At 45.7% G+C, this 27,266-nt stretch overlaps 1 protein-coding gene across 1 annotated transcript in view; it reads left to right on the forward strand.

The window, feature by feature from the left end:
* Positions 1 to 27,266, forward strand: part of Prkca (protein kinase C alpha) — a 392,576-nt gene that overhangs the window by 239,845 nt on the left and 125,465 nt on the right. Inside the window, exons 4-5 of the mRNA XM_076869171.2 lie at positions 22,113 to 22,224; positions 26,113 to 26,241. Of these exons, the coding sequence (XP_076725286.1) occupies positions 22,113 to 22,224; positions 26,113 to 26,241 (241 nt within the window). The remainder of the gene's footprint in view (positions 1 to 22,112; positions 22,225 to 26,112; positions 26,242 to 27,266) is intronic.

A 27,266-nucleotide genomic window follows, 5' to 3' on the forward strand; every position in this document is an offset into this window, starting at 1 on the left:
TGCTGACAGGGTTTAGGGATCAAGGTATTACAGATAACTCATTTTCCCATGAAGACATTGTATTTCAATTGCGTGTAGCTGCATAATACGAAAATTCCAACTAACAGCAGCCTCTCTTATGAAAGGAGTATGAGCTTATGGAGGCCAGAGTTTATGGAGCAGCTCCATAAACATCAGGAGTGAGCCTTCTGCCTCTCTGTTGTACCATCTGAGCCCATGACCGCCCTGCACAATCACACACACCTGGTCCAAAATGACTGCTGAAGCTCCAGCCCTCATGTTTGTGTCTTACTCTACAGACATAGAGAAGGGCAAGAACAACACCTCCTCCAGCTGAGTGACCTCCCTTTAAGCAGCTTTTCAGGAAGCTTCCACATAACAATTCCACTTAGAACTCACTTGACCCATGACCATGCTTGGTGGCAAGGAGGAGAAGTTATGTGTGTTTTTTCACTTCAGGCCTTGGTGTGCCCAGCTAAAAGGGGCTTCTCTTAGGAACAAGGGAGGGGTAGATTGGAGTGAGGTGGTGACTAGGATTGTTTGCTGTAATGGGGTCGGTTCTCCAGTGCTCCAGAGATAGCACTGTGGGATGGGGGGTCAGAACTGGGAAGTGAACCCTACGTGTAGCCCTGTCCCCTGGGTGGGACAGCAGCCTCCCTGAGGGTGAGCTGCCTACCCTCCAAGCCTGCGAGAGAATGAGTAATTTACATCTCCCTTTTGATCACCTCCTCCAGGCCTGCATATGAGGTAGGAGGGAGAAGGGGGGCTTGGCCCGAGGTGCCTCCACAGTCCGCTCCCTTAGGAGGCATGAGTGCCCCCTTTAGTGCTGACTCCCCCATCCCACAATATGCTCGGGGGGCACAGGAGGTGGGGCTCCAGGCCCCTTTAAGCTGCTCAGATTCAAACACTCAATACTTTATTTATAGACCCAGAACTGTGGACGCTTGCTCCATGCCTCGTCCAGCCGTTGGGCCTGTGACGTTTTAAGCAGTGAGACACGTGTCACTACTCTGAATTCTAGTTTCTAACAGGGAGGAAAAAATAGATTTATGTTTTTACAATTCACAGCCCTCCCTGAGGGCCCCACCCGACGTTCCGGCTAGGCCCGAGCACATCACCACAGTACTTGCTAAATGTCCATGAAGGATGACATTCTTCTAGGAAGAATGAAATGCAACATGAAAATCCATAGAAATCCACACACTGCGTTGAATTAGTTTATCACACTCAAGTGGCCACGTGGTCCTTGCCCCCCACTCCCATGCCAGTAACGAAGCCAGAAAGAACGTCGTCCATTCAACTGCAAGACGTCGATTCTCGTTCTGCCTCCATACCAGGTGGCTGGATGTCTTTAGGCACGTCCTGCCCAAATGTCAAGATCAGTGAGACACAGTGACCAAGGCCCTCTATAGCACCGAGTCCACCTTCCTCCTTCCTGCGTCCATTCCGTTTGCATTGCAGGGTGAGCGTCCACCTGGCCAGGTCCCCTGCTCGGCACTGAAGGCAAGTGAGGGAAGCCCCGGGCAGGGGTGGGGGCTGCCTCCTTCCTCCCTGGGAATTAAGCAAAGACAGAGCCGCAGCCGCACGCAAGGGCCAAAGCACATTCCAAGATGGTAGAAAACCTTTGGTGCAATCTACAGGTTAAGGAGGCGGATTTACTCTGAGCTGACACTGCACAAATAGCCAGCTCCAGTTGTGTTAGGTGCCCTGCTCTGGTTCCAGAGGAATCTAACTGGGAGAGAAGGAGCAGAGGGGCGGGAAGGCTAGGGGGTGAAGAGGGGCTGGGGGCCTGAGGGAGCTCTCCAGGCAAAGGGACCTGCCCGAGGGCTGTGGGGCTGGGGCCTTGGTCAGCTTTTGGGTGGAAGCAGGAGCTCTAGCTTTCTCCTGGCTCCGCTGGAGCTTTAGATTTAGGCGCAGAGCTGAATGGCTCACAGAATTAAAAATAAATAAGTTCCTTGTTTATAATTCGGATGAACCCAGAACACTCCAAGTGCGCAGCCTCTGGAAAAGGGACATGAAATGCATTATCACATGTCATTCTCAGACTTGTCCTAATGAAAAAAGCTAAGGGACAAGATCAGAGGAGGCAGATGTCCAGGGAGCTGTTTCATCTCAGGGTCTGGTGGAGATAAGAGCAGAGGCTGGGTTTTAAATATGGAATCTCTGGTCAGCTTCATGCGTTTCGCCCTGCCTGGGGACGAGCTGGGCTCTGCCTGTTCGTAATCTGGTTTCAGGCCTCTTCCCTCCCTGGCTCACTGGCTTGGCCTGAAGCCCCACTTTATTCTCCAGAAGGGCCCTCGCCTCTCTGCCACCAGATGGCTCGTGTTGTTATCTCATACCAGCTTCATTGATATCAAAGGCGGAGGATTACAGGGCCACTGAGATCAAACAGAAAGCAAATTTGATGATGAACCAGGGGAAATAGGCCAAAATCTGTCCCTAACGGGGCCTGTTTCTTCCGTTCTGGTGAATTATGCATGGGCTGGCCTGGCACTGCCAGCACTGGCGGCCTCCGGCCACGGAAGCTCAGATCCAAGGGTGGAAGAAACCAAAGGCCACTTCCTGACCGTGGCCACAAATCCACGGGACTGTTTGCCCACCACTGGGCCTGCCATTGCTAAGTTTTCTGAATGAACATGGAGAGAAGAACACTGAGAAATGAAGCACTTTTATGACTATCTGGAACAGTAGGAGCTCCTTCCCTTGCAGTGAGCCAGAATCCCGCTGAGATTTTGTCATACCCAGAGGCAGGAGGCTCCCTTCTGTTGTCAGAAACACATTCCGTCATGAAAGTTTAGTTGGCTCAGTGTGGTCCCCTGTTTGAGTAGGATCAGAGGAAGCAGGAGTCGTATTAATTTCTAAGTCAGGGATAGCTTCCTTCTTTAAATACACTCCTGAAGAGTCTTGGCCTAGAGACATTAAGATTACCTCTGTGCAACAGATCCGTTCCTGCGTCCATGTAAGTGCGATCGTTAGCCTCCACCTGTACTCTATAAGCCACAAGTATCTCATTTATATTTTTAAAAAGAGATTATTTCTGAGGCTTATCATCAGGACTTCTTTAAAAACCAGCTGCAGTTTTGGGAAAGCTCCGGGGCCCTCAGAGGTAAGCAGCAGACATCAAGTAACAATGAGGTACAGCATTTGAGACTTACTCATGAAATCTAATGAAAAAATCTGTGATTTAGTCATTTTGATTCTGGGACACGTTCGCCTTCTGTAGTACACACCTGTGTTCTGCTGGTTAGACATAGTTCTCTGTTGCATATCTAAAGAGGAGAATTACAATGAGGTGACTGTCCCACCACTTCCTTAGGTATCTCTGTTCCTGCCTTTTCTTCTTCCCTTCCATCCATCTATCCATGCATCATCATCCATCTATCCATTCATCCATCATTCATCCATCTGTCCATCCATCATCCATCTTCATGGTTCTCTTTATTTCTAGGATCTTTAGAGTTTTCCTGGGAAATAGGTAAGCAGCAGGAATGCATATGCATAAAGCTGATCCCATTGAGCATAATTAACTCCAAATATCACCTACTGTTTCTTCACAAAGTGTGAAACTGAGGCTATGGGTTTAAAACAAAACTCATCGTCCGGGCAGTTTGCTCTGGTGGTCTAAGTCAGATGGGGAATGTAGGGGCAGGAAGATGGTCTTGCCAAATGCAAAAATGCCACAGTTCTTAACTGAGTCTCTCTCATGACCTCTTGGGCTTGAAGTCAGAGCTGGTTGAAGAAGAGAACACACTGGAGTCTGCCTCCTCCTCCTGTCTTTCCCATCCTCTGCACGAGCTATTCCCCGTTGGCCTGAGATTCTGGCAGGCACCAGCCCCTCCCAGTGACTGTAGGTTTGAGGAAACTCGAAAGCCAAATGTGCAGACATTAGGAGCATTAGGAGCTTTTAACAGTGGAAGCAGTAGCTGGCTCCACCTAAGTAGGGCTGTTGGGTTTTTTTCCACTTTTTCCCTGGGAGGAAGTGACAGTTGGCCGCCTGGCACTCTCACATGGCCTATTTTCCCCATGGGAAGTTTCAAAAAATATCCATTAAGGCTGGTTTGTATACGCAACAGCAAGGCATGATATGCCCCTCAAATGAATATCATTATCTCCACTCGTGAAATGAGAGTCTTTGAGGGCTGGAAACTGCGCACGTGCCTCTCAGCCTTGGGTCTTGGCAAAGCCCGACCGTGTTGAAACCCACCCTTCTCTCTCCCCGACTCAGCATCCCAGGGCAAAACCTCATTAGCCACATGTTTGAAGCCGGTCGTTCCATCTCTTTTAAGCCTCTAAAAGGAGGCGAGTGAAGCCGCCTGCCATCAGTGGGAAGCTTGTTCCTCCTGTCCTTTGCCTTCCTGATCCCCTAGGAGGGTCACAGTAATGCAGGCGACTGGATATAGATGCTAGAGATTGTTACTTAGGAATAGCCCAAAACATCCACGGAAATGGGCATTTGGGGGTGATTTTTTTAAAAAGCTTCCAAGTCCATCACACGGACTGTCCTGTGTTCCCTTAAGTGCCTGCTGCGGGGTCACATGTAGCCTAGACCCTTAAACATGTGACCCAGGCCAAGTGCACTGTTCAGCCTCTCCTCAGTCAGCTGTTACCCTGTCCCATGGGTGGCAGCGACAGAAACTGTCCCTCCTGTCTGTCCTGCTTCTGACAGCGAAAACTTGGTGGGATGGACGAAACCCCCAGGGCTGCCCAGCCACGCGGGTGATAGCTGCCGTTGGAGTGGGGTGGGGGCTCCTCTTCTGAGATTTGATGAAGACCAGACTCCACTTCTGAAGAGGGCGGAGGGTTGTCATCGGCCAGGAGACACAGCTTTACCCCTGGGGAGCCAGAGGGAAAGGGCAGGCTGGGAAGCATGTTTCATCACCCAGACCTGTTGTCTTTCCATCAAAAATCAGAAATCTGTTCATAAGGGGAGAAAAGGAGCCATGGGTTTTGGTCAGAGCCTTGCAGCAGTGGCCACTGCGGGAGGGACTCTGAAAAGCCAAAGTGGACACATCTAAAATGGCCCTGTGGACACCAAGCTTGGTTTATGTCCTGTGCAGATAGCTCACCAGCAGCCATTCACAGGAAGGAAGGAAGCAAGCGTGAACTGTCCACTGTCCCTGGAGGGCCAAAATCGTAGTCCAGCCTCTTTCTTAATTATCCCATGTGTGTTTTGTAAGGAGAAATAGATCTGTCTTGCAGCTAACAAAATAGCCTTGGGGCTTGGAATACATTTTATCATGGAGCATCTGAAAATAACTCAGCTCTGAAGTTCCATGGTGAAGTTGTCCTCTGGCGACGGGGTAAAAATAATATCCATCACCAGCCCAAGTTCAGCTGGGCTCTTCCGATGACTTGGCTCTGTGCATCCACTCCTGACCACGGTTAACTCTTCAGAGCGGATATGAGAGGAACTGAACATCCTGTAGAGGAGACTCGGGTTGATCTGGATGTTCACTGAGAAGAGAGGCTTCCTTCTGTTCCTGGGATTTTGGGATGAATTGAACTGTTCTGGTCAATAAAATCTTGGAACTTCAGGGATCTAACAGAACCAACCCAAGAGAATGGCCGGATATTTGTTAAATTACATTTTCTTGCAAACACTATAATATTTGGAATTCAGGTGTGCCTATAAGTATTTCTGTTGAAAGCAAATCAGCATCCCGATTTTATCTGTTGAGGCATTTGAAAATGTAATTGTTTCTTCTCCAGGGACCTACAAACCTCATTTCTTCCATTCTTTCTGTTTAAAGACATTCTTTAAGGTTACTATTGTAAAAACCTGATACAATCAATGAATTCCTACCACCTGTTTGATCACCTAGTATTCAACAGGAGGATCATTTATTCCACTTAGAAAGTAGAAATCGTGCAGGGCACAGTGATGCATGCCTGCAATCCCATTGGCTGATCATAGGAGGATCATAGGTTCAAAGCCAGCCTCAGCACCTTAGCAAGGTTGTAAGCAACTTCATGAGACTGCCTAAAAAAATAAAATAAGAAAGAAAGAAAAAGAAAATGGCTGGGGATGTGGCTCAGTTCACCCTTGGGTTCAATCCCTAGTACCAAAAAGAAAAAAAATAAAGCAGAAATCTTTTTGTGTTTTCTATAAAACCAGATTTCTTTACAGAGTCTGTGGTTCTTAGAGTGAGAGTTAAGAGAATACATTCTTTAAAATGTGTGTTCCATTGACGAAGTAGTATGCACTGTCGGGAGAGATACTTGTAGGTACCTCCTCTAGGTGCACGTTGGTTCCAGATGCCATCAGGAAACTATCATTGGGAGCCCTGTTTGTATGTATCAAAATAACTTCTGATCTTTGCATGTGTTAAACTTTAGCAGGGCTTTGCAACTAAGTGCAGAGAGTCAACCTTAGGAAAAGGGTCTTAAAAATAAGGAGGATGATAGCACAGTACACTAGTGCCTTCCTGCAGACCCTTTTTGGATACCCAGTTGTTCATAGTTAATTGCATGCAGACAATGGCCCTCTCCATCTGTAATCTGAGAAATGAGATTAACTATAACAGAGGAAAGCCGATTACAAACAGATACGTTTACAGCTGAAATTTTAGCTCAGCATACCAGATGGACTCCCGGAAAATGGCTCCCTTCATTTAATCCATGCTCAAGAACATAATCACAGTATTAAAAAAATTTTTTTTTAAGTGAAGGGAAATAAGACCTGACCCATGATGTTTGCCTTTCCTTAGAATCATGCTTGTCATTCTAATGTGGGAAACTGACATTCCCCAGAAAATAAGAGAGTGACACTTCTCAGGTGATGAGTTCCATAAACTTGGGAACACTGACCTTTCCTGAGGAACTGGCGATTTGAGAGAAAGCATGCGGCCAGCTCAGCGGCCTGCTCAGCCCTCTCTCCCCATCTCCCCGTCCTGGAGGCCAGATGCCAACAGTGCCCTTCTCCCCTGTCCTCTCCTGAAGGAAGGGCCTCAGCATGTCCCCTTTCTTTGGTAGATATCAAGGTGCTCCCTCTTTACACCAGAAAGCCCAGCTCATCACTTGTCGAATGAAAGGTCTAGACTTTTCCTAGAGGGGTAATGATACAATTATTATTGTACTTCATTCATTACTATTGACCTCAGCCTGATAGGCATTGCCTACGTGGGAGGCAGGCTTTTTAGAGTCAAAACAGATCGACAGGTAAGAGGTCTTTTTGGAGACCTCCGACGGCTAATCTGAAGAGTCACTTCATTTCTTGGGAAGTCACCCCGCGGTATCCATCCATTGAAGGGTACATTTGTGTTAAACATCACTGTTGTCATGATTCAGCAAACTCGTATTGACCTCCCAGAGGTCTGAGGTGGGTAGAATCTCTGCTCCATGCGGTGTGTAGTCCATTGGAAGCGAAGACGGGGTTCCTTCACCCCTTGGGTGCTTGGGAAGAGCCTTCTTTCAGTGAAAGCCCTATTCTGGATTGGGTCTGCTGAGAACAAGGCAGACAAGGTCCTCTCTACCTATGGAATATGCATTTCAAAGAAAAAATGCAGAATTTAAACAAAAATGAAATAAGAATGATAATTTCAGATGAAGGGATACAAAGAAATATTAAGGCCCTGCAGTATTGATGATCTGGAGGGTTCTTTCGATGGAAGGATGAGGGAGAGCATCTGGGAGGAAGGGGGAATGCTGAGCTAAGTCCTGAATGACAAGCCAGGCATCCTTGTAAAGAGCTGGGGTGTCTGGTTCTAAGTGGAGGGACAGCAAGTGCAAAGACCCTGAAGTGGGGACAGACAAAAGATGTACTCAGAAAACAAGCTACAAAGATCCTTCATAAACCTTTAGAAAATGGTGAATGTGGCCAGGGTAGGCTGCAAGATAACAAGAGGAGGACTGGGCGGAGGCAGGCAGAAGCCCCAAGGTGGAGGCGTGGTGGAGAGAGCCTTTGAGCCAGGGCCTGCAGAGAAGATGTGGGGAGGGGAGATGCCTTTCCTAATTTGGGACTGTGGGGAATGGATGTGTGTACCAAGACATCAAGGCAGGTGTGTGGAATCCTGCAGTGGGTAAAGCAGTTGGGTGATTCAACTGTGGCTAGACCAGGTAGGCAATAGGGAGCCACTTGAGAGTTTTGAGGGAGGGAGTGACCAGGCCAGGCAGGGAATTGAGAAAAGCCATCTGATGGGGACAGGCTGGGCATGGGGAAGGACGCCACCAAGCAATGACAAACACAGCTCTGAGGCCTGGCCCAGGCTGGAGAAGTGGAGTTGGCATGAAAGAGTGGGTTCAGGAGAGGCACCCAGCCAGTGCTTCTGTGGTCCTCCGCAGAGCTGGAGATCCTCTGCCAGCCCATCTCTGCCATCTTGGTACTTTGGGGAAGGAGTAAGGAAAAGGCATCATAGACCTGAACAAACGGGTTGCTGGGCAGGAATCCTAAATTGGCATCATTCAGCACGGTAGCCACTAGCCTCCTGTGTCTGCTACAATTTAAATTAATTAAAGGTAAAGGAGAATTAGAAAATTCAGTAGTGGTCACCACATTTCAAGGGCTCAGTAGCCACAGGTGGCTAATGGCTAATCTCTCCCCTGTTACAGGAGCTTCTATTAGCGCTGAGCTGGAGCACCTGTGTTTAAGATGAACAAACCCTTCCTCTTTCTGTAGATCAAGAGAAAGGCTCTTCTTGTTGAAATTGCCGTGGGTACAGAGCATATCCACATACAGATAGGGTCTTTGTGATATTATCTGGTTTTGCTGTGGGCTTGACAAAGAACAATATAAAAATCACTTTCCAGAAAGAGGAGAGCATTTGAATTGCCCTTAGCATGGAAGTTGTTCAAAATTTCAGCCTGATTTAACCTCTGTAGAGAAGCCGGATGTAAAGCTGGGGAGGTGGGGGATGAACACTCTAAAATCCACATTCATTAGCGGTGCAATGACAGCAGGGTCCCCCTCGACTTTAGTGGTGATAAACTTGAGGACTTTTTGACTCGCATCCCTGGATGTCATTCTATTCCCCTCTAGTGGAATTAAAGGGTATCTGTCTTCCGACTGCAGCTTGGATGTGTTTGCAATCATAGAGATAGAGATTCAGAAATAGTAAAGATGTCATTATCCTTTATTTCCATTATCATAATAGGCTGCTTCATTTTATCTCTTGTTGTTGGTGGGGGAAAAATAACCTTCTGCATTTGAGTGAGTTGGGCTGGGGACAGTTTGGGCATCAATACTGAATATTGCTATTTATCCTGACACCAGAATGAGCTTTGTTGTACTCCCATCCTCCATTGGCTGAACATCCTGCATGGTCAGACCCATTAATGTAGTCTCAGGTGTGGTGCAGGGTCCTGGTTTCATAGTTCACTGGCTGTGTTTGTCAGTTTTCTGTCACTGTGACAAATTCCTTAAAGAAAGAAATAAAGAAGGAAAGGTTTGTTTTGGCTCATGTTTTCAGAGGTGTCAGTCTATGGCCGGCAGGATTCATTGCTTTTGGGCCTCAGTGAGGCAGAACCATCCTGGTGGAAGTGTGTGGCAGAGAAAGCTGCTCCCCTCAGGGCAGCCAGGAAGCGGAGAGAGAAAGAGGAAGGGCAGGGTGCCAGATATAGTCCAGTCCCTAAGGGCATGGCCTCCAAGGACTCGATCCCTTCAACTAGATTCCATCTCCCACAGTTTCTACCACCCAGTGACCCATTCAGCTGTGAATCCATCAATGCATCTACAGGTGAGGCCCTCAGGATCCAATCCCTTCCCCAAAGCCCCACCTCGGAGCACTGCTGTACTGAGGAATCAGACCCTAACAAGGAGGCTTTGAGGGCCAAACTGTAACACTGGCCATGAATTCTGCTTAAATTACTTTTCTGCACCTCTGTTTATTTTTGTTTTGTTTTAAAACTGGGGGCTGTTTTTTGACCTCCCATGACCCTATTGTAAGACAAAGGAAAATAAGGCAAGCCCTTTGGAAACTGGGTGAACCTGGGTGAACCTGAATTTACCTGGCCTCACTTCCCCTACCATCCGACACCATCCTTTTGGAATTGACAGGCCTATGTTCCAAGCCCTGGCAGCAGACTCGGAGTGGGCTACCTGCAAGTTGGTTACACAGGCCCCCAGGCTATCATTTGATTTTGTTGTATTTCTCCTTTTCCTTTAAATTTGAATTTTCTAAGGCTAAACTGGTTAACAGGGAACAAATATAATTTTTAGAATACTAGCAGCTGTAGTATTTCTGTATCCTCAAATCAAAAGCGCATTGTCCCTAGAGGTCTATTTGCAAAAGCAGTTAAACACCACACTCCTCTCCCTCCTCCTCGTTCCAGCCTCCACTCCGTAGCCCCCCTCTGCAGAGGAGAAGCAAGTGCCAAAGAGAAAACATTCATCATGGTGAACAGCATGGATTTTAACATGACTGTTTGGTACAGGTAGAAATATCAGCAAATTCACAGAGTCTAATTATATTAGGTATTTGTTTTACTGGGGGTGGGGGGTGGGGAACACCAGGAAAAAAATGAATTTCAGAATTGCCTAGTAGGTTTCTGCCTTCTAAGGACAGACTTCAAATTCTTTTTTTTTTTTTTTTTTTTTTTTTTTTTTTTTTTTTTAAATATTTATTTATTAATTTATTTTTAGTTTTCAGCAGACACAACATCTTTGTATGTGGTGCTGAGGATCGAACCTGGGCCGCACGCATGCCAGGCGAGTGCGCTACTGCTTGAGCCACATCCCCAGCCCCAGACTTCAAATTCTTATAAGAGCTGAACAAATAATGTCATTGGGGTAAGATGTGGGGTTGGAAGTCTCTGGGAGGCATCTCAACAAGCTATTTTTGTCAGCCTTCTTTAGACTGAATTCGGAGGCATCTTAGGATGCATTTTAACTCACAGTTGGAGGAAAGTGCTTTAATGCGACCTCATTGCTTAACAGAAGGGAGGGACAGGGAGGAAGAGCCGCAGTTCCCACTTGAACATCTAGGGCAGAGCCACCAGATGCAGAGATGCCTCATGGAAATGAGAAAGGGAGGTGCCAAGTTTAGGTGCAGGAGAGGCCAAGGCCAAAGGGAAGCCCTGCTGCCTTCCAGATGGTTGTTTCTGATGAGCCAAGACCAAGGCGGAGGGTCTTTAAACCCAGTGCATTAAAATAAAACCAAGTGCCCAGGAAACTTAGGCCAGAAACACAGGTGTGTTTGTTGGTTTCACGTGTAGGATGTTCTGCTGCTGCTGTGGCTTCAGACCAACCATCCTTAACTGACAAATGCTTGCAGAGTCACTATCCGCCGCTCCCCGCCCCCCACCAATAAAAGACGACATCATCACTGTTTCTCAATTCCTAGTTTTAAAAAGGAATGAAAAGTTATCAATAAGAAGGACAATAAACCCTTGAGGAATGAACTGCTCACTGCAGTTGGAAGGAAGGAAGCGTTGACATCAGTTTGCAGAAGCTTGAACCTTTGAGTGATCACTGAGCGTATGAGGGAGGCCCAAGTGATGCACAGATGCCCTGCCTGGGAAATCAGGAGAGCACAGGAGCTGGGTTTTCACTAAGAAAGCGGCTTGCTTTCCAGTCTACCCAGAAGGCTCGGCGCCCATCTGCACAACCAGAACAGCTTCATCGAAACAGAGCCTGCCTCCCAGTAGACAGAGAGCTCTTAAATCTAATGTTTAACGTTCATCTCTCTGACCCAAGATTTCCGCTTCTGGCTTTTCTCCTAACTGACAAGACTCTTGCACAGTGTGGACACAGAGATGCTTGGGGTAGTGTCCTTTGAAACAGTGAAAAACTGGAAATAACCTAAGGTTCTAGGAACCGGGATTGGCTGAAAATCACAGTACATCCATACAATGAAATATCATGCAGTTAGTTGTGACACGGCTCTGTATTTAATGACATGGAGAGATGTTTAAAGATGAACTGTTAGGCTGATCTGTAACTTTCTTTTTTTTTTTTAACCTATTTAGTACGATCCTTAAGAAAACATCCCCAGCCTGTCTCTTGCTCAGATCTCAGATGAATGAAATATACCAAAGAATCAATGTGTATGTGTTTCTTTCAACTGAACTATATTTTATGCAAATTCAACAAACCATATCTAACAATGAACATGATCTAACCTACGTGAACATATGGAAAACAGTTGAAAATTAACAACAAATAACTAGAATAATTAATATTTTACCAGCAGTCGTACAGGTTTTGAAGTAAAAATAGAACCAAGAAGGTCATTGAAATCAGGAAGTGAATTTCTCCTCAAATGGTCAACTCGGGTTACTTTGGGAAAATATTTCCTGGGGGCAATGAGTGGCCTGCATAAAGAATCACAGGTGGGGCTGGGGTTGTGGCTCAGAGATGGAACTCTCGCCTAGCATGCGCGATTCTGGGTTCGATCCTCAGCACCACATAAAAAATAAAATAAAGATATGTGTCCTCCTATAAGTAAGAAAGGAAAAAAAAAAAAAAAAAAAAAAGAATCACAGGTACCTAAAGAAAAAAAATCCTGTCCGTGGGGACCTTGCAGTCACAAAAGCCCAGGGTTACACCTTCTGCCTCCTCTGTGTGTTTAACCAGATAAACAAATACCAGCTGCTGGGGAACCTTCCAACCTTATGTGAGGCATAAAAATCAGCCTCCTTGCAAATAAGGGTCGCACTTTTTTTCAAGTCCATGACAAAACTAAGTGCAGTACCTCAGGCACGTTATCTAACTAATCCCAGTTATTAGTCTGCAAAATTTGTCCCAGACCATCAGAGAATGACAGGCAGGACACCTCCCCAAATGACCCAGTTCTGTCTGAGATTAAGCAAAGATGACGGGGTCTGGGAGACTCTCAAATAAATGTGTTTCCTTTTTATCTCTGACTTGTTCTCAGAGAGGCTCGTAAACTTGGCCATGAATTTTTTAGGAGACACATAACCTCGTGGAAGAGCTGGCAGGGACCCACATAATTAAGATGCTTCTCATATTCCCATTTTATTTTCCTTTCAAACTGTGGCATTGGAGCTAACCAAACCTGTAATTAGCCTGAACATTATTTGGTGCTAAAAATGGTATAAAACTTTGACAGCGAACAGATCAGGGCTTGCCAGGGGTTCTGGATGGGGAGGAAAGGATCATAAGGAGGAAGCCCGTGGGAGCCTCTTGGTGGTGCTGGACCAGCTCTGGATCAGGAGTATTTATGTGGTAAAACCCCATAGAATTGTGCACATGCTCATATGTGCCCAGTGAGTGCATGTAAAAACTGGTGAAGCCACATGAGGTCCATTCACAGCCTTGCAGAAATGTCTTTTTCTGGGCGTTGACCAGGTACTACAATCTTGGGGGATGTTATTGTCTTTGGAGGAAACTGGGTGAGTGTCCATGGGAACTCTCTAAACTAATTTTACAACTTGTGATTCCAAAGCTAATACAAAATTAAAGAAAAAAATTTAAATAGCATTTTTTTTTTTTTTAAAATGTGAAACTTTCCTGACAAGATTCTTCTCCTCGGGGTTATCATAAAGTTAAAGTGACCAGCACACTTAACTGAATGGATAGAGAAGTAGAAGATTTGAATGATTTTTTTTTTTCCCTTAGAGTTTGTTAAATGGGAAAAAAAAAAAAAGATTTATTCTTGAAACAAAATCTTCTGTGAACTCCTAAATATAGTATAGATAAAAAAAAAAATAAAGCAATATCTATGGAAGACGGCACTAAGTTTCTCCGACTAATTCCGTCACCTATTAGAGGATCAGAAGTCCCATGTGTTGCCCTGTGACTTTTCGCTCCTCCCCGGAAGCAGAGGAGCCCCCACTCAGCAGCCTGCTTGCTGTTTGCAAGAGGGATTAACAGATTGCTCTCTCAGTTCTACCTCTTGATTTTCTGTCCTCTGCCATGAGAATGGGTGTCCCACCCAGCAATTAGTTGTCCTTTCATCCTTTGGTCCTGGAATGAATGAATGGACAGGTGCTCTACTGGGGAGCCACTGACATACAGCATGTATGAGAAACAAACATGGTGGGAAGCCTTTAGCCCTTTAGCCCGCAACCAGCATCGGCTTCATGAATGAAGATTTGAAACGTGAGAAGTCTCTAGGGAGTTTTGAATTAAAGAGACAAGACTCTAATTACCTTTAAACCAGCTCCAGGACGGCTCCTCCTAGCTCCAGCCTCCAGCCACCTATTGTGGTAGCGAGGTTTACTGAAGAGGCCGGCGAGAGAGTGAGAGAGAGAGAGAGAGAGAGAGAGAGAGAGAGAAGGCACCAGGGAGTGGACTTTTATTGGGGAACAAAAAATTCTGGGGAAAATCCCATCCAATGAAGATTAAGGGGGGCATCGTCCCAAGGTCAGGAGCGACGACTGGGTCTTCAGGGTTGTGGCTAGACAAGCCTCTGCACGGACAAGCCCTCGGACCTGGAGAAGAGTGGGGAAAGCTCTGACACAGCTGTGCCTAAGCGCCTCTCGCCTAGCCAGGGAGGTAACTCAAATCACGTGCGAGGATGGCCTCCCATGGACACCTTCTACTTGGCAGGTGGCTAGAGAAACTGCAGACAGCCCATTTATGATCAGATGTGGCGGCTGTGTCTCAGTTGCTGCGAATGTACAGGCCCTCCCTCCAAGGCATCTCAGAAGCAGCTGAAATGCAGCCACATGTTTTCAGCTGGCCTTCGTGGTCAGTTGGAATATATAGAAAATATGAGAATCCTTTTTTTTTTTTTTTAACTTGAATCTTTTCCAATAATGTTAACAATCTGCTTTCAGGACAGGGACTGTTGCCCAGTGGTAGAGCACTTGCCTAGCACAGGTGAGCCTCTGGGTTCGATCCTCAGCACCACATAAAAATAAATAAATAAACACACAAATAAATAAATAGAATAAAGGTATTGTGAAAAAAAAATTTTTTAAGGATCTGTTCACTTTCATCTCTAAGCCTTATCTGTTCCCACACTTCCCCAGAGGTATTTCACTTACAAATCCTTGTAGAGAAAAACTGAGCCATTGTTTTGTTGGGGGGGTTGTTTCTGTTTTTGACATAAATGTCATTCTAGTTTAAGTTTCATTCTGTGAATTGTTCATTAGACAATGACCTTGGAGATCCATCCACATTTGCTTGTTTGATTGAACTGCTACATAGTATCCCATCGTATAAATATATTAGTTTGTTTAACCATTGCCTTGCTGGTGGAGATTTATCTAGATTTTTTTTTTTTTTTGAGACTTTGCTGCTTCTCATTTAAAGATGACAGTGTCATGCTTAGCTGAACAAAGGATCATAAAATCCCCTACCAGCAAAGACTGATTTGACAAGTTAGCCTCACTGTAAAGAGGAATGACTGTTCCTCGTCAGAATATAACAGGGTGACACTACAGATCAAAAATTAACTCCTGTCATCAGAAATGGAAGTTCCTTCACTCTTTCTTAGAAAGGCAACATTCAGTAAGACTGATTTGTTCAAAGGCAGAGTACAAATGGAGGGTGGTCCAGGCTGATCCAGCAGCCTGAGAAGGGCACAGGAGCTCTGTCAGTGCCTGAGAGCCGATGTCATAATTTTAGTGATGCCCAGGGTATATAAAATCACCCTGGTTTTTGTAATGCTCTTCATTTTCTTGTTAACAGGTTAAAATAAGAAGTTTTGTTCTCAGAGAGTTAAAACCCCTGCTTCCTAAGAAATTTCAGATCACAGTAATAGCGTGAGCTTCACCCTTGGAGCAGAGTTTTCAGTGTTGCTTATGGAGTCAGCATGTGGGTGACATTTAGACCCAAGCTTGGCTTGCAAGTGTGATTCATGAGAACACGTCAGATGGTGAGAGCGGGGAATTTTCCTTGGTATTTAGAGGGAGCAGCTTGAGGGAGCCACACAGAGCTTTGGGCGCTTAAGGAAGTCACACCCTAGAGCTTCAATCCGTTCAAAACAAATCATTTCCAGAAGCCGTGAAAGCCTGAACCTCAGCCCTCGAGGACAGAGATTTTGGTCCTCCAAGGGAAACATTCAGGGTATTTTGGAGACATTCAGGTACGGGTGGAAAATGCCAGGCAGGGTGACCTCTAGGCAAAACCCTGCCATTATTTTACTCATAAATTAGAAGGACATGCGAAGCAATGTTTATTCACATAGACATGTCCTCATCACAGAGTGTCCCTAGCCACCTGCCCCCTGGAGTTGAGGTAACATCAGATCCTCTAGAGGTTTCCCCCTGCACAGTGCTCCATCCTTGAAGACTTACCTAGAATATGCCTTCCAGATGGTTCTAGACAAAACAGGGGGGCATACAGGGAACCCACAGCCCAGGCACTGTCAAAATTCTGTGCAGTGTGGATCATGGGTTTATTCTTTACCAGTGGCAAAGGGTGATGGTAACCATTGCTGCTACTGATGAGGATGAAGAAGAAAGTCTTTGAAAAGTCCTGGTGGAAATGTTGAGAGGTGTTCCCCTGGGAGGCTACTGAAGTTGCTCAAGTATTATAAAACTGAGAAACGAGAAACGGGCCAGCGGATGCCTCAATAGGACTTGGATTTTTCGTTGTTTTTCTCCCTAAGAAATCTAGATTTGGTTCTGTGGGTGAGATTTCTCTTGCATGTATGAAAAGTGGTTACTCAGTGCCCCCACCCCCAACCACATATTAGGCAGAAGTGTCTGGACTGAAGTTTTCTCTTCTCATTATAATGTAATATCAGGCTTGTGGCACAGGGCAGCAGGTTTTATACTCTGTTTAACAAGAGGCTGCCAGTGTCTGGAGAAGTGAAAAGTAATATTTATACGTATTTCACTAAAACGAAAATGCTGTGATCTTGGCAGCAGGGCAGACTTGCTGAACGCCAGCCATTTCTTTGGGGCACTAAGTGCAGTCCAACTTGCCATAACTCCCATATGGGATAGTTGCAAGTAGGATAAAAAGTGCTTTTTTGCTAAGGACTTAGTAATTGCCTTCATGCATGTTTGGTAAAGGTCCAACCTGCAAGAGATAAAATTGTTTTTGAGGACTCCAGGAGAGATTTCTGTTCTCAGGTAGCTTTGCAGTCCCAGGGGAGTCTCCTGCATTTCTTTTCCCTTCTTGGTGTGGTTTCCAGGGAGCTCAGAGAATAAAGTTCATGCTCAAAACTTAATGTTCATTCCTGGTTCGGATGTAGTTGCTAACTCAGCCGTGCCCATTAGGGCCTCTCGTTTAGACTGTTGTGTCCATGTGGACATGAGAGAGAGAGAGATGGGAAAATGAAAGGTGACGTGGGCCTAATCATCATAGGTGGCAGAATGTGATAAGTGGCCTATAAAAGACAAATGATTTGCTCTGGAAGGTCAGACAGTGGGAGGAACAGGGCTTTTGGCTCTGATGTCTAGAGAGGCTTCCTGGAGCAGGTGAGAGCCTTCCTTGCTGCCTCCTGAGGTGCTCCGGGAAGTGAAGCCTCCACATGTGGTGGCAGGTGGAAACCATTGTCATAGTGAAGGCGTAGGGGAGAAGCTGGTGCCCCACTGAATGACGAGTTTATAGATGTTAAGAAAGTCCCCCTGCTCAGAGCCCAAGTGACATGAGATTCCATTTCTCCAGTTCCCTGCTCCTCTCCACACAGGCTCCCTGGAACACCACAGGGGTCTTTGTAGGTGACTCTCAGGCCCACAGGGGACAGATCAGCCTAGGGGTTCTGCCATTTTCCTATCTTTCCATCCAGGTCCAGCCTCACCTGGAAACCCACATTTCAACCTCTCATGACCTGGCTGGATGTACACTAGACAGAGCTCTCAAAATGATTGTTCCAGGAAACTGGCCATAATGGTTCAGACAGGGCACATTGTTTCCTTAGATTCTGATTCCCCTTTGCAGATGACGGATCTTCAGATTCATCCTTGCCCCGCCCCTCCACGTGAGATCTAGCAGGTTACATATTTCATGAACAAGTAGCAGACGTTCCTTTGGTACTGTTCTACTTGAGTTTGCAGTATTTACTCTGCCCAGCACACAGTACATCTAACTCATAATGCCTTGGAATTATGTAAAACCTGGTGGAACCCTGCGCCTACAGGTTCGGTGGATGATGCTGTAGCAGGGACAGGATCCTAGTTCCACTGCTGGGCTGGTTATGTAAGTCGTTCTCACTGGAAAAGCTGGGTGAAGAGTACACAGGAACAGGCTGTCCTCCGTTTGCAAATTCTTTTGAGTCTTAAATGATTTTAAAATAAAAAGTTTTTTTTTTTTTTTAAAGAGCAAGACAGAATCTAGGAAGCTGTCTAGTGTAGTTGTTTTCAACTTTAATTTTAGCAGCAGTCTCCCTGTCTTGCCCAACTCTTCCATCCCCACCCTCAGCAACTCCAGGCTCCTCCTGACATCCAAAGGGCTCTGAGAAATCCCATTTTTAAAACTCCACTCCCAGCCCACCCCTTCAGGGACCACAGAAGTAAAAAGAGTCACTTCTTTGGCGTCTGTTAGATGGAACACAGAGAACCTGGGAGGTTTGCAGTTCCAGTTGGTCTCTGCAGAGTGGTGTGAGTCATCGCTCTCGAGCCAGCTCTGTGGTTTCTTTTGTCCGATGAGGTGCGATTAATTAGATTGGAGAAGAGTTTCCATGGTCCTGCCTTCCGCCTGTGGTGCGGGAGATGGAGTCATCCTCATGGTTGAGACAGGGCATGGGGCAGTCTGGGCTGGAGGCAGTTCACAATTTACCACTCGGGACGATTGCCAAGCAGACTTCCCCAGAAGGCCAGGCACAGGGTGGAGGGAAGGGGAACACGGGGCCCAAGAAGTCCCCTGGCTCCTGCCTGCTCGGCCTCCGCTCTGACCACCAGTGAGAACTGACACTGGCTTGCTCTCCTCTTCCTTCCTTTCATGCCCAAGTCACAAAATACTTTGGGCAGACATTGGGCACCTCGAAGTTTACATCCAATATAATAATGATCTATTTGCCCAGAAATTTTGCAAACCCTTCCTCCTGTGTTCCCTCCGTTGAGCCTCACTGTCAGCCCATGACACAGGTGGACCAGATTCACTTTGGCTTTATGCATAAGCAAGGAGACTTTTCCAAGGTCGCAGAACTAGTGCCAGGGCTGGAGTCAGAACGCAGGTCTCCAGAATCCTGGTACATGTCCTCTTTAGAAGAGACTCTCATTCCAAACAGAGACCTTGGCTGTTGGAAAGTACCTGCTCACACTGGAGGGCCCCCCCAGCGCATGGTGGCGGTCACTGTTGTAATTCATGCCACACTCAGGGCAGGAAGGACTCCAGGACTTGGTGGCTCAGGAGGAAGCCAAGGTTTTCTCTCTTCCTACACCTCCCAACCATTAGAGCCCGTAGACACCATGTGGGTGTCAGATGAGGAGGATTTAGGTTTTCCTGAAAAGTGAAGCACATTGCCTGCGTGCCTGTCCAGGAGCCGGGAGAGAATCTTTGTGACAGTCCACTGGCAGGACGGCCACCCTGGAGCTACCGGCACACACATACTGCAGAGGGCTCTGTGTGAGCTGCCACCCTTCATTCACCGCCACTTGTTGATGCTTGTTTCTGTGGTGGGGAGTGGCTCTCCCACTCCCTCAGCCTCCACTTCCACAGTGGAGGACATAACCTCAACCGTCAGCTTGGGTACCACTAATTGGTGCTGACACTAGACTGTTCCTTCAACACTCTGCTTGTGTCCTGGGAAATTGGGGGGCATCTTTAATGGTGGGAACTAGGGCTGTATTCACAGCTACCACTTGCCTAGGAAAAATAACCTCTGAAGGAGGATGTCGATATATATATACACACATATATATATGTGTGTGTGTGTGATATATATATATATATATATATATATATATATATATATATATATATGAGAGAGAGAGAGAGAGATTTAGAAGGTAAACTAGTGACCAGCTTCACGAATATTGTTAATCATTTACACATGTATTCAGCTAGTACCTGTGAGGCACTTGCTAAATATCTGTCGAATGACCTTCTAAGTGCTGGTTCTCAGTCTTTAGCACAACTTTGAGCCTCAGCATCACCTGTGGTGCCTGCCAAAGCACAGACCAACCCTCCCCTGAAGCTTCTGATTCAGTTGTTCTGGGGAGAAGCTAAGTAATTTGCATTTCTAACAAGTTCCAGGTGATGCGATGCTGTGCTAGAACTTGTGCCGAGGCTGGGGTCAGCAGGCATGTCAAAAACCATCGTCTTAAAGCTGGGATTGACAAGCTTCCTGAAAAAGCCAGACAGTAGATATTTTAGAATCTGTGGCTGGTACAGTCTCTGTCGTAACTACTCTGCCATCTTAACCACAGAAAATATGTAACTAAATGAGCATGGCTATGTTCCAGTAAAATATTACTTATAAAAATGAATGGTAAATTTTTTTTTTAAATGTGTTGCAAATTAAAAAAAAAAAAAAAAAAAAAGAAAGTAAGGGCCAGATTCTCATTCTGGGTAAATTGTTGAATATTTTTAGGATGACAGTCAGATGATGGTCAAACCCCAGCTCTGACATTCATGAGCCATGTGACTTTGTAACAGTAATTAATATCTCTGTAAAATGAGGGTGATAATTATGCGGAGAAAAATAGGGGGAAAGTACTCACTTTTTAAAATACCTTTATTTATTTTTTTATTCATATGTAGTGCTGAGGATGGAACCCAGTGCCTCACATGTGCTAGGCGAGTGCTCTACCGCTGAGCCACCACCCCAGCCCCAAGTACTCGCTTTAATCACATCTAGGTGTGCATTCCTGTGTGGTTTGGTATTCTTTAGGCTTTTCTGCACAATGATATCTTCCAGGATTTTCCAGTCTATGTCTTTAAAAAGGAATCTTAATCACCCGTTGACACATACTAGGCTTTCGCTGAAATCGCCTTTGGAATTTCAGTAGCTCGGAGATCCTTAGAAAGTCGAAAGCCAAGAATGTCCTTCTTCAGGTCTCTGTGTATTAAAGAAGAAATTGACCTTGACATATGTAAAAAGAAGCTCTTGATCTGCTCTGTCCCAAACCCTGCCCTCTGCAGTCTTAATTCAGTGGGTGCCAGTGCTGTCTGTAGAGCGCCTCAATCCACAAAGAGAGATCGGGGAGGAAGCATTTAGAGAGTTAATGAGCGGGTCCCAAAGGTGCATGTTGAATATGGAGTTGGTTTGCAGTTCAAATAGAGCATAAATTTCCTTCTGCTCAGGCCGCTTCTTTCACACATTAGTCAATGGAAACTTCTTTCTAAGGGGCCTGAAGCTCACCTGTTCTAGGTGCATGGCTCTCCCCAGGCTTGTGGCAGTCTTCCAAGCATCTTATGCAGATTGGTTTCTTTTGTCTTCACAACAACCCTGGAGAAAATAGGTGCTGTTAACCCCCCAGTCGGCAGATAAGGGGGATTGACCACAGCCACACCTCTGGAAAGAGCAGAGCCCTCTTGAACCACTTCTTGTGGTAGGAGGGAATAAAATGCAGTGGCCCTAGGGACGAGTCATCTCAGTGCATTTCCAGGGCTCTCCCTACCCCATTGGAGTTTCCCCATGCAGATGTGTGTAAACTGTGGAGAGATTGTGTCCAAGCAGGAAGAGGTCCCCATTGGTTACAGCAGAGCCGCAGTCCGGCTGCAGCAAAATAACCGGGGGTGGCGGGGGGAAGTGGGGGTGACGAGCAACTTGTGTACATTGATGCAGCAGGAGTGGGAGCCGTTTATTGTAGGACAGAAGGGGTATATATCCATTACACACGGCTTATCTTAATGAACATAAACTAGATACAGCAGTCAACTAATAAGGAATCTCCACACTTAATGGCTCGCTGGCGTTACTTCACAAACCACGCCCTCTGGCAAAATGCCAGGCGCCATCCTGACTTGTTTACAGACCCTAACACAGCATGTACCTGGTTCACAGGGTGATGTTTTTCTGGAAACCTCATACAGGAGATTTCCTGAAGGGCCCTTCGATTCCATTTCACAAACATGCCCCATGACCCTGTTACTGGCCTGTTCTGTGTCACAGCCTGTACTAGGTGCTATGGAGACAGACATACCGAATTCTTTAAACCAGTGCACTTGCCCTACGGTCTTTGATGACACTAAGTGGAAGCCATAATTTGGGGGGAAAACCTTGGTGGGTGCAAATCGTACCCTGAAAACATGGTAATAGTAACCTTAAGTCATGATGCAGCAAAATGCCACCACCACCCGTTGCGTAACTCCAGAGAAAAGACCTCGTCTGTTGTGTTAGAAAGGATTGATGGTGTGCTTCTTCTCTCTGCAGGACCCCAGGAGCAAGCACAAGTTTAAAATCCACACTTATGGGAGCCCCACCTTCTGTGATCACTGTGGGTCGCTGCTGTATGGCCTTATCCACCAGGGGATGAAATGTGACAGTAAGTAAGTTTTTCTTTTCCAGTAGATGGTGAGACGCTGTGGCTCATACCCAAAGTTTACTGAGCACGGGAGGTCCGGTAACTTCTCAGTACCAGCTCAATAGGGAGAATTCGTTCATATAAAGAGCTGACTGGAAATGTGTAGAAGCTCACCACTGTCCAAGTTCTAGTTATTTGCCTAATTATGAGCCAAAAAAACAAAAAAGTGAACTTGGTTTATAAATGAAGTTAGTAGGTGCCATCACCTCTTTTTCTTTTTTTAAAGGAGTACAAGTCTTCAGTTCTTGTAAAATGCAGGCTAGTCAAACCCCAAAGAAGGCTCCCCACCTCCAGATTCCACTTTTGGGTAGGCTTCAAAATAAGCTAAGCAACCACAGTCATTATCTTTCCTCTGTCTCTAATTAGTGGGTGGACGGTGGAAAAATCCAGTAGGCTCTCCTTAAAACCGAAGCCAGAATGAACATAAAAACCAAGATAGCATCTCTCATAAGTTCACTCACCCTGCCTGTTTATGAACAGATCAAATTTATATCAGTCCAGTTTAAGATAAAAATCATTGAGCGCCACTGACGGAGAAGACAGATCCCAGGCCCTTCTCTCTGGTCTCGGATAGTTCTCTGTCAAATACCAGGAGGAAAGAAGAACAGCTATGGAAACTCTTTGCTTTGATGATTTTTAAATTATGAGATTCCCCAGGATGTTTGTTTAAATACAAGTTAATGCTTTTAGGACATAAAAAGGCAATTATGAGTTCCAGTTTTCTAATAGGCAAATGTTATGGAAATTTCAGCACATTCTCATTCACTAATGACCACTGTAATGGCCCAAAGTTTTGTATTTGAATCCCACATGGAGCAAACACAATATTAAAAGAAAAATAAATATACAGAACACTATAGAGTACATGGGATGTGGGGTGGGAGGTATTTGCTTTCTGAAGTGGTCCAATTTAACAGCCTAATGAAGGTTCTGTGACCATCCAGACCAGAGGCCTTCCATGCTTCAAGAATTGCTAGGTTTGAGCTTTGGTTGCGGCTCAGTGGTAGCACTTGCCTCGCATGCATGAGGCACTGGGTTCGATCTTCAGCACCACATAAAAATAAATAAATAAAATAAAGATATTGTGTCCATCTACACCTAAAAAAAAATTAGGAGGAAAAAAACTCTAGGATTCCAAAGATGGTTTTCAAGGATTTTGCAAGCAGTAATTCTAAGTGCTTTTATAAATATATGTTTAACTATTTTAAAACTTGGAACAAAAATAAACAGAGAGACACTGGAGAGCTTGTGTTGATGACCTCATTCATGGGACGGAACTTGGCAATCAGCTGAAGAGTCTAAGGGTTGGCATGGCGTGCCACTCGGCACTTTCCCATTTACATGTTCTCTTCTGTATGAATGAGGGTTTATAGGTGCTGTACAACCTTGATTAAATACAGAAATGACATGTTGAGGTCTCTCTGAGATACTCCCTAGTCCATTTTCTGTTGCTAAAACAAAATACCTGAGACTGGTCATTTATAAAAGAATAGAGGCTTATTTGGCTCCTGCGTCTGGAGGCCAGGACACCCAGGAGCTTGGTGGCAGCATCAGCTCAGCGTCTGATGAGGGGCCTGCCTCTTGCTGCGTCACAACTTGGTAGAAGGCTCCTGTGGAGAGACAGAGCAAGCTGCTAACTCAGATCTCTCTCCTCCTCTTATGCAGCCACTAATGCATCCTGGGGGCCCCACCCTCATAACTTCAGCTACTGATTCTCTCTTGAACATTGAGTCATCATTAAGATGTCTCTGGGGGTGACATGTCCGACATATGAACTTTTGGGGACACATTCAAACTATAGCAGCATCACCCAGTATCCCCAACAGCTGGTTTTAGGGTTTTGTTTGGATAAAAGGGCTTTATTGGTTATCCTTGAATGTCTTTATAACAAGTAAGTGGTATAAATTTGAATTTATTTACTGCATGTCTGCTAATAGCACCCATCTGGTATATTTGTTAGGATTCAGCTTTAGATTTTGCTTGAAAAACACATTCCATTACTAAAAACTAACTGGAAACCACTGACCTGGATCCGTGCTTCTTTGTTTTGCTTTAAACCCTTTCCCCTGGACTTGCAGAGTTTCTGGGGATCCTTCCTGGAGGGAGGAGAAGGAGGAGGTGGGCACCAGGACCCAGCCCCTGCCTTGACTTCTGCAGACTCAGTCTCTCCCCGTGCCCAGACCCTTGCTCCTGCTCTTCGTACTGTATAGTCCTGTGTCCAGATCCACTGGTGGAGAAAGTTAGCTGCCGCTCATGTAGACCAACTTCTTTGTTTGCTGAGTAGGGAATGGAACAAGAGATAGCAAATAAACTTCACAAGGTAGAAAAGCCAGTTTGAGCCAGGTGTGGTGGCACACACCTGTAATCCCAGCAACAGGGGAGGCTGAGGCAGGAGGATCACAAATTCAAGAAGGCCAGCCTCAGCAACTTAGTAAGACCCTAAGCAACTGAGTGAGACTCTGTCTCAAAATAAAAACAGAAAAGGACTGAGGATATGGCTCAGTGATAAAGTACCGCTGGGTTCAATCCCCAATACCAAAAAGAAAGGAAAAAAAAAAGAAAGAAAGAAAAGAAAAGCCAGTTCAAGGTAGAGCCAAGATAGGAATACACCCATGCACTTTCCCTTCCACACCCTCTTTGCTGCCCATATTCTTTCCAAAGCCTCTCATTTATTTTCTTTAAATTGCCAATTCTGCCCAGGCACTTGAACATATGACGTTGTCAACTCAAGTTATATTAATAACACGACTTTTCAAGAGTCTGTGTATTGGCTGGGTGCAGGCACAGGATCTGGAAGAGTTAGCTTCGGAAATAGAAGCCTCACAGAATCCGCTCTCGTGAATCAACTAATTGTTCTTTCCTCGTTGTGTCCCTTATTCTGATTTCCGTGTTTAATCATAGCAAATATGCATTATTCATGACGCTTTGCCTCAGTTTGGTTTGCATGTTAAAATTAAGCACTGGATAGGAAAGGGCTTGGGGGGCCCACATTGGAGGCTACAGCACAGCCTCGCTGGCTTCCCCTGGGGGAGTTGCGAGGGATCCAGTGCCGCCCCTGGCCTGGGCAGGAAGGCACCAGGGCAGAGAGCTGGACCACCTCCCCAGCCTCGCAGCGGTAGCTGGTGCACTGGGGTTTTTTCGGGGCCTCTTTAGTTCATTGCAATAAGACTGATCTCCTTTTATCCTCCCCCTGTCTCACCCACGTCATGTCAGCTGTGTGGCTTATGCCAGGAGTGTATTTGTTGTACTTGGAATAATATTTAAATATTTGAAGACAGGTTTAAAATATCAAACACAAATTCTTGAAAAAAAAAAACAAGAAGAAAGAAAAACTCACAAAAGCAACGTACGTACACCTTCTTTAACATGCAGGGTTACTTAAGGAAAAGAGAAATTTCCGAATTTCCCATCCTCAACCCACAGATTGTCACTTTCTCAGTGTGGAGCTCAGAAAGGCAGAAGGAATTCTTTGGCAAAAAGTATCCTCTATTTAAAATCTGCATATTTTATGCCTGTGTGTACATAAGGTATTAATTAGCCTGAGCTCTGTGCACACTCACCTGCGTGGATTTTGTTAAACATTTGGAGCCGTCACGGAACACCAGGCTGGGGTATTTTGCTTCTGTGAAGACTGAGTAAATATGGAATGGGTATTTTAAGGATATTGTCACTCACACAAAGCCCATACTGGAAAGGACATCTGCTAACAGTTCTTCATGTCACCAACAACATTATAGCGAAGTATCGAGTCAGGGGTAGCTCCTTCCCACTTCTGCTCAGACACCAAAACATAGAGGAAGCCATGTGAGCCATATGGCCAGCCTTACCCTTTGCTTTCTTGATTCACAGCCTGCGACATGAATGTTCACAAGCAGTGTGTGATCAACGTCCCCAGCCTCTGCGGGATGGATCACACAGAGAAGAGGGGGCGGATTTACCTGAAGGCAGAGGTCACTGATGAAAAACTCCATGTCACAGGTAAGGCATGGTGGTCCAGGAAGAGCACTTGTGGTGAGAGAAAGTCAAGGTGACGCCAAGGCAGGGTGGGGGCTGGGCCCATAGCATTAGCTTGGAATCATCACCATCTAGGGCCCTGCAGACTCAACTTAACCCATATCTCAGAAGACTGGTCAGTATACCTGAATTCCTGAATAGTCAATGTCATATAAATGTCATTTAAAGTTATAGCCACCATGTAAATAAAAATAAATTAATTAATTAAAGGTATTGTGTCCATCTGCAACTAAAATAAAACTAAAGAAATAAAAAAGGAGAGAAAGTTCTAGAAACAGTTTACTTTGGAAAACATCCTCACTTTTTTTTTTTTCCTTTGGAAAATAAGCATATTTCTACCCAGTACTATGCCCTCAGAGAAGAATGCAGGGAAACCAAGCAAAAGTTCTTGAGGTATTACAAGGAGAGAGACCATGGCTGCTTCTGCATGACCTCATGGGTCAGAAACAACTGTCGCCAACAGTCAAGAAGGAATTGTGGATTAGAGGTGAAATTCCTCGTATATATGTGTTTTAGAGAAGCTTCTTCATTTCTCCACACCATTCTGGTTGCATCCTTGCACTGGGGGAAGTGGGGCGGGGGGAAGCTGCTCAGCTCATGGCAGCTAAGAAACAGAGAGAGAAAATGGAAGGGTTGGGGACAAGATACAATCTTCAAAGTCACACCCTCAGCGACCTACCTTCTGCAACCGTGCCCCACCTGCCTAGTTTCCACCACCTCCCCGTAGTCCATTCAAATGATTGATCCATCAAATGGATTAATCCACTCATGAGGTCAGAGCCCTCAGGCTTCAGTCATTTCCTAAAAGCCCCATCTCTGGACATTGCCCTGGGGACGGAGCCTCCAACACATGAGCTTTGGAGGGACATTCCAGATCCAAACCATAACGGCCCCTCTGACCCCGGCTCTCTGCCCAGAGGAAATGGGGCTCCTTGGGGACCATGAGCTCGGCTTTGAGAACATTTGCAATGTCACAGGCTCACTGTTAT

This window comes from Callospermophilus lateralis, chromosome 11 (assembly GCF_048772815.1).
Source record: "Callospermophilus lateralis isolate mCalLat2 chromosome 11, mCalLat2.hap1, whole genome shotgun sequence".
NCBI lineage: Eukaryota > Metazoa > Chordata > Mammalia > Rodentia > Sciuridae > Callospermophilus > Callospermophilus lateralis.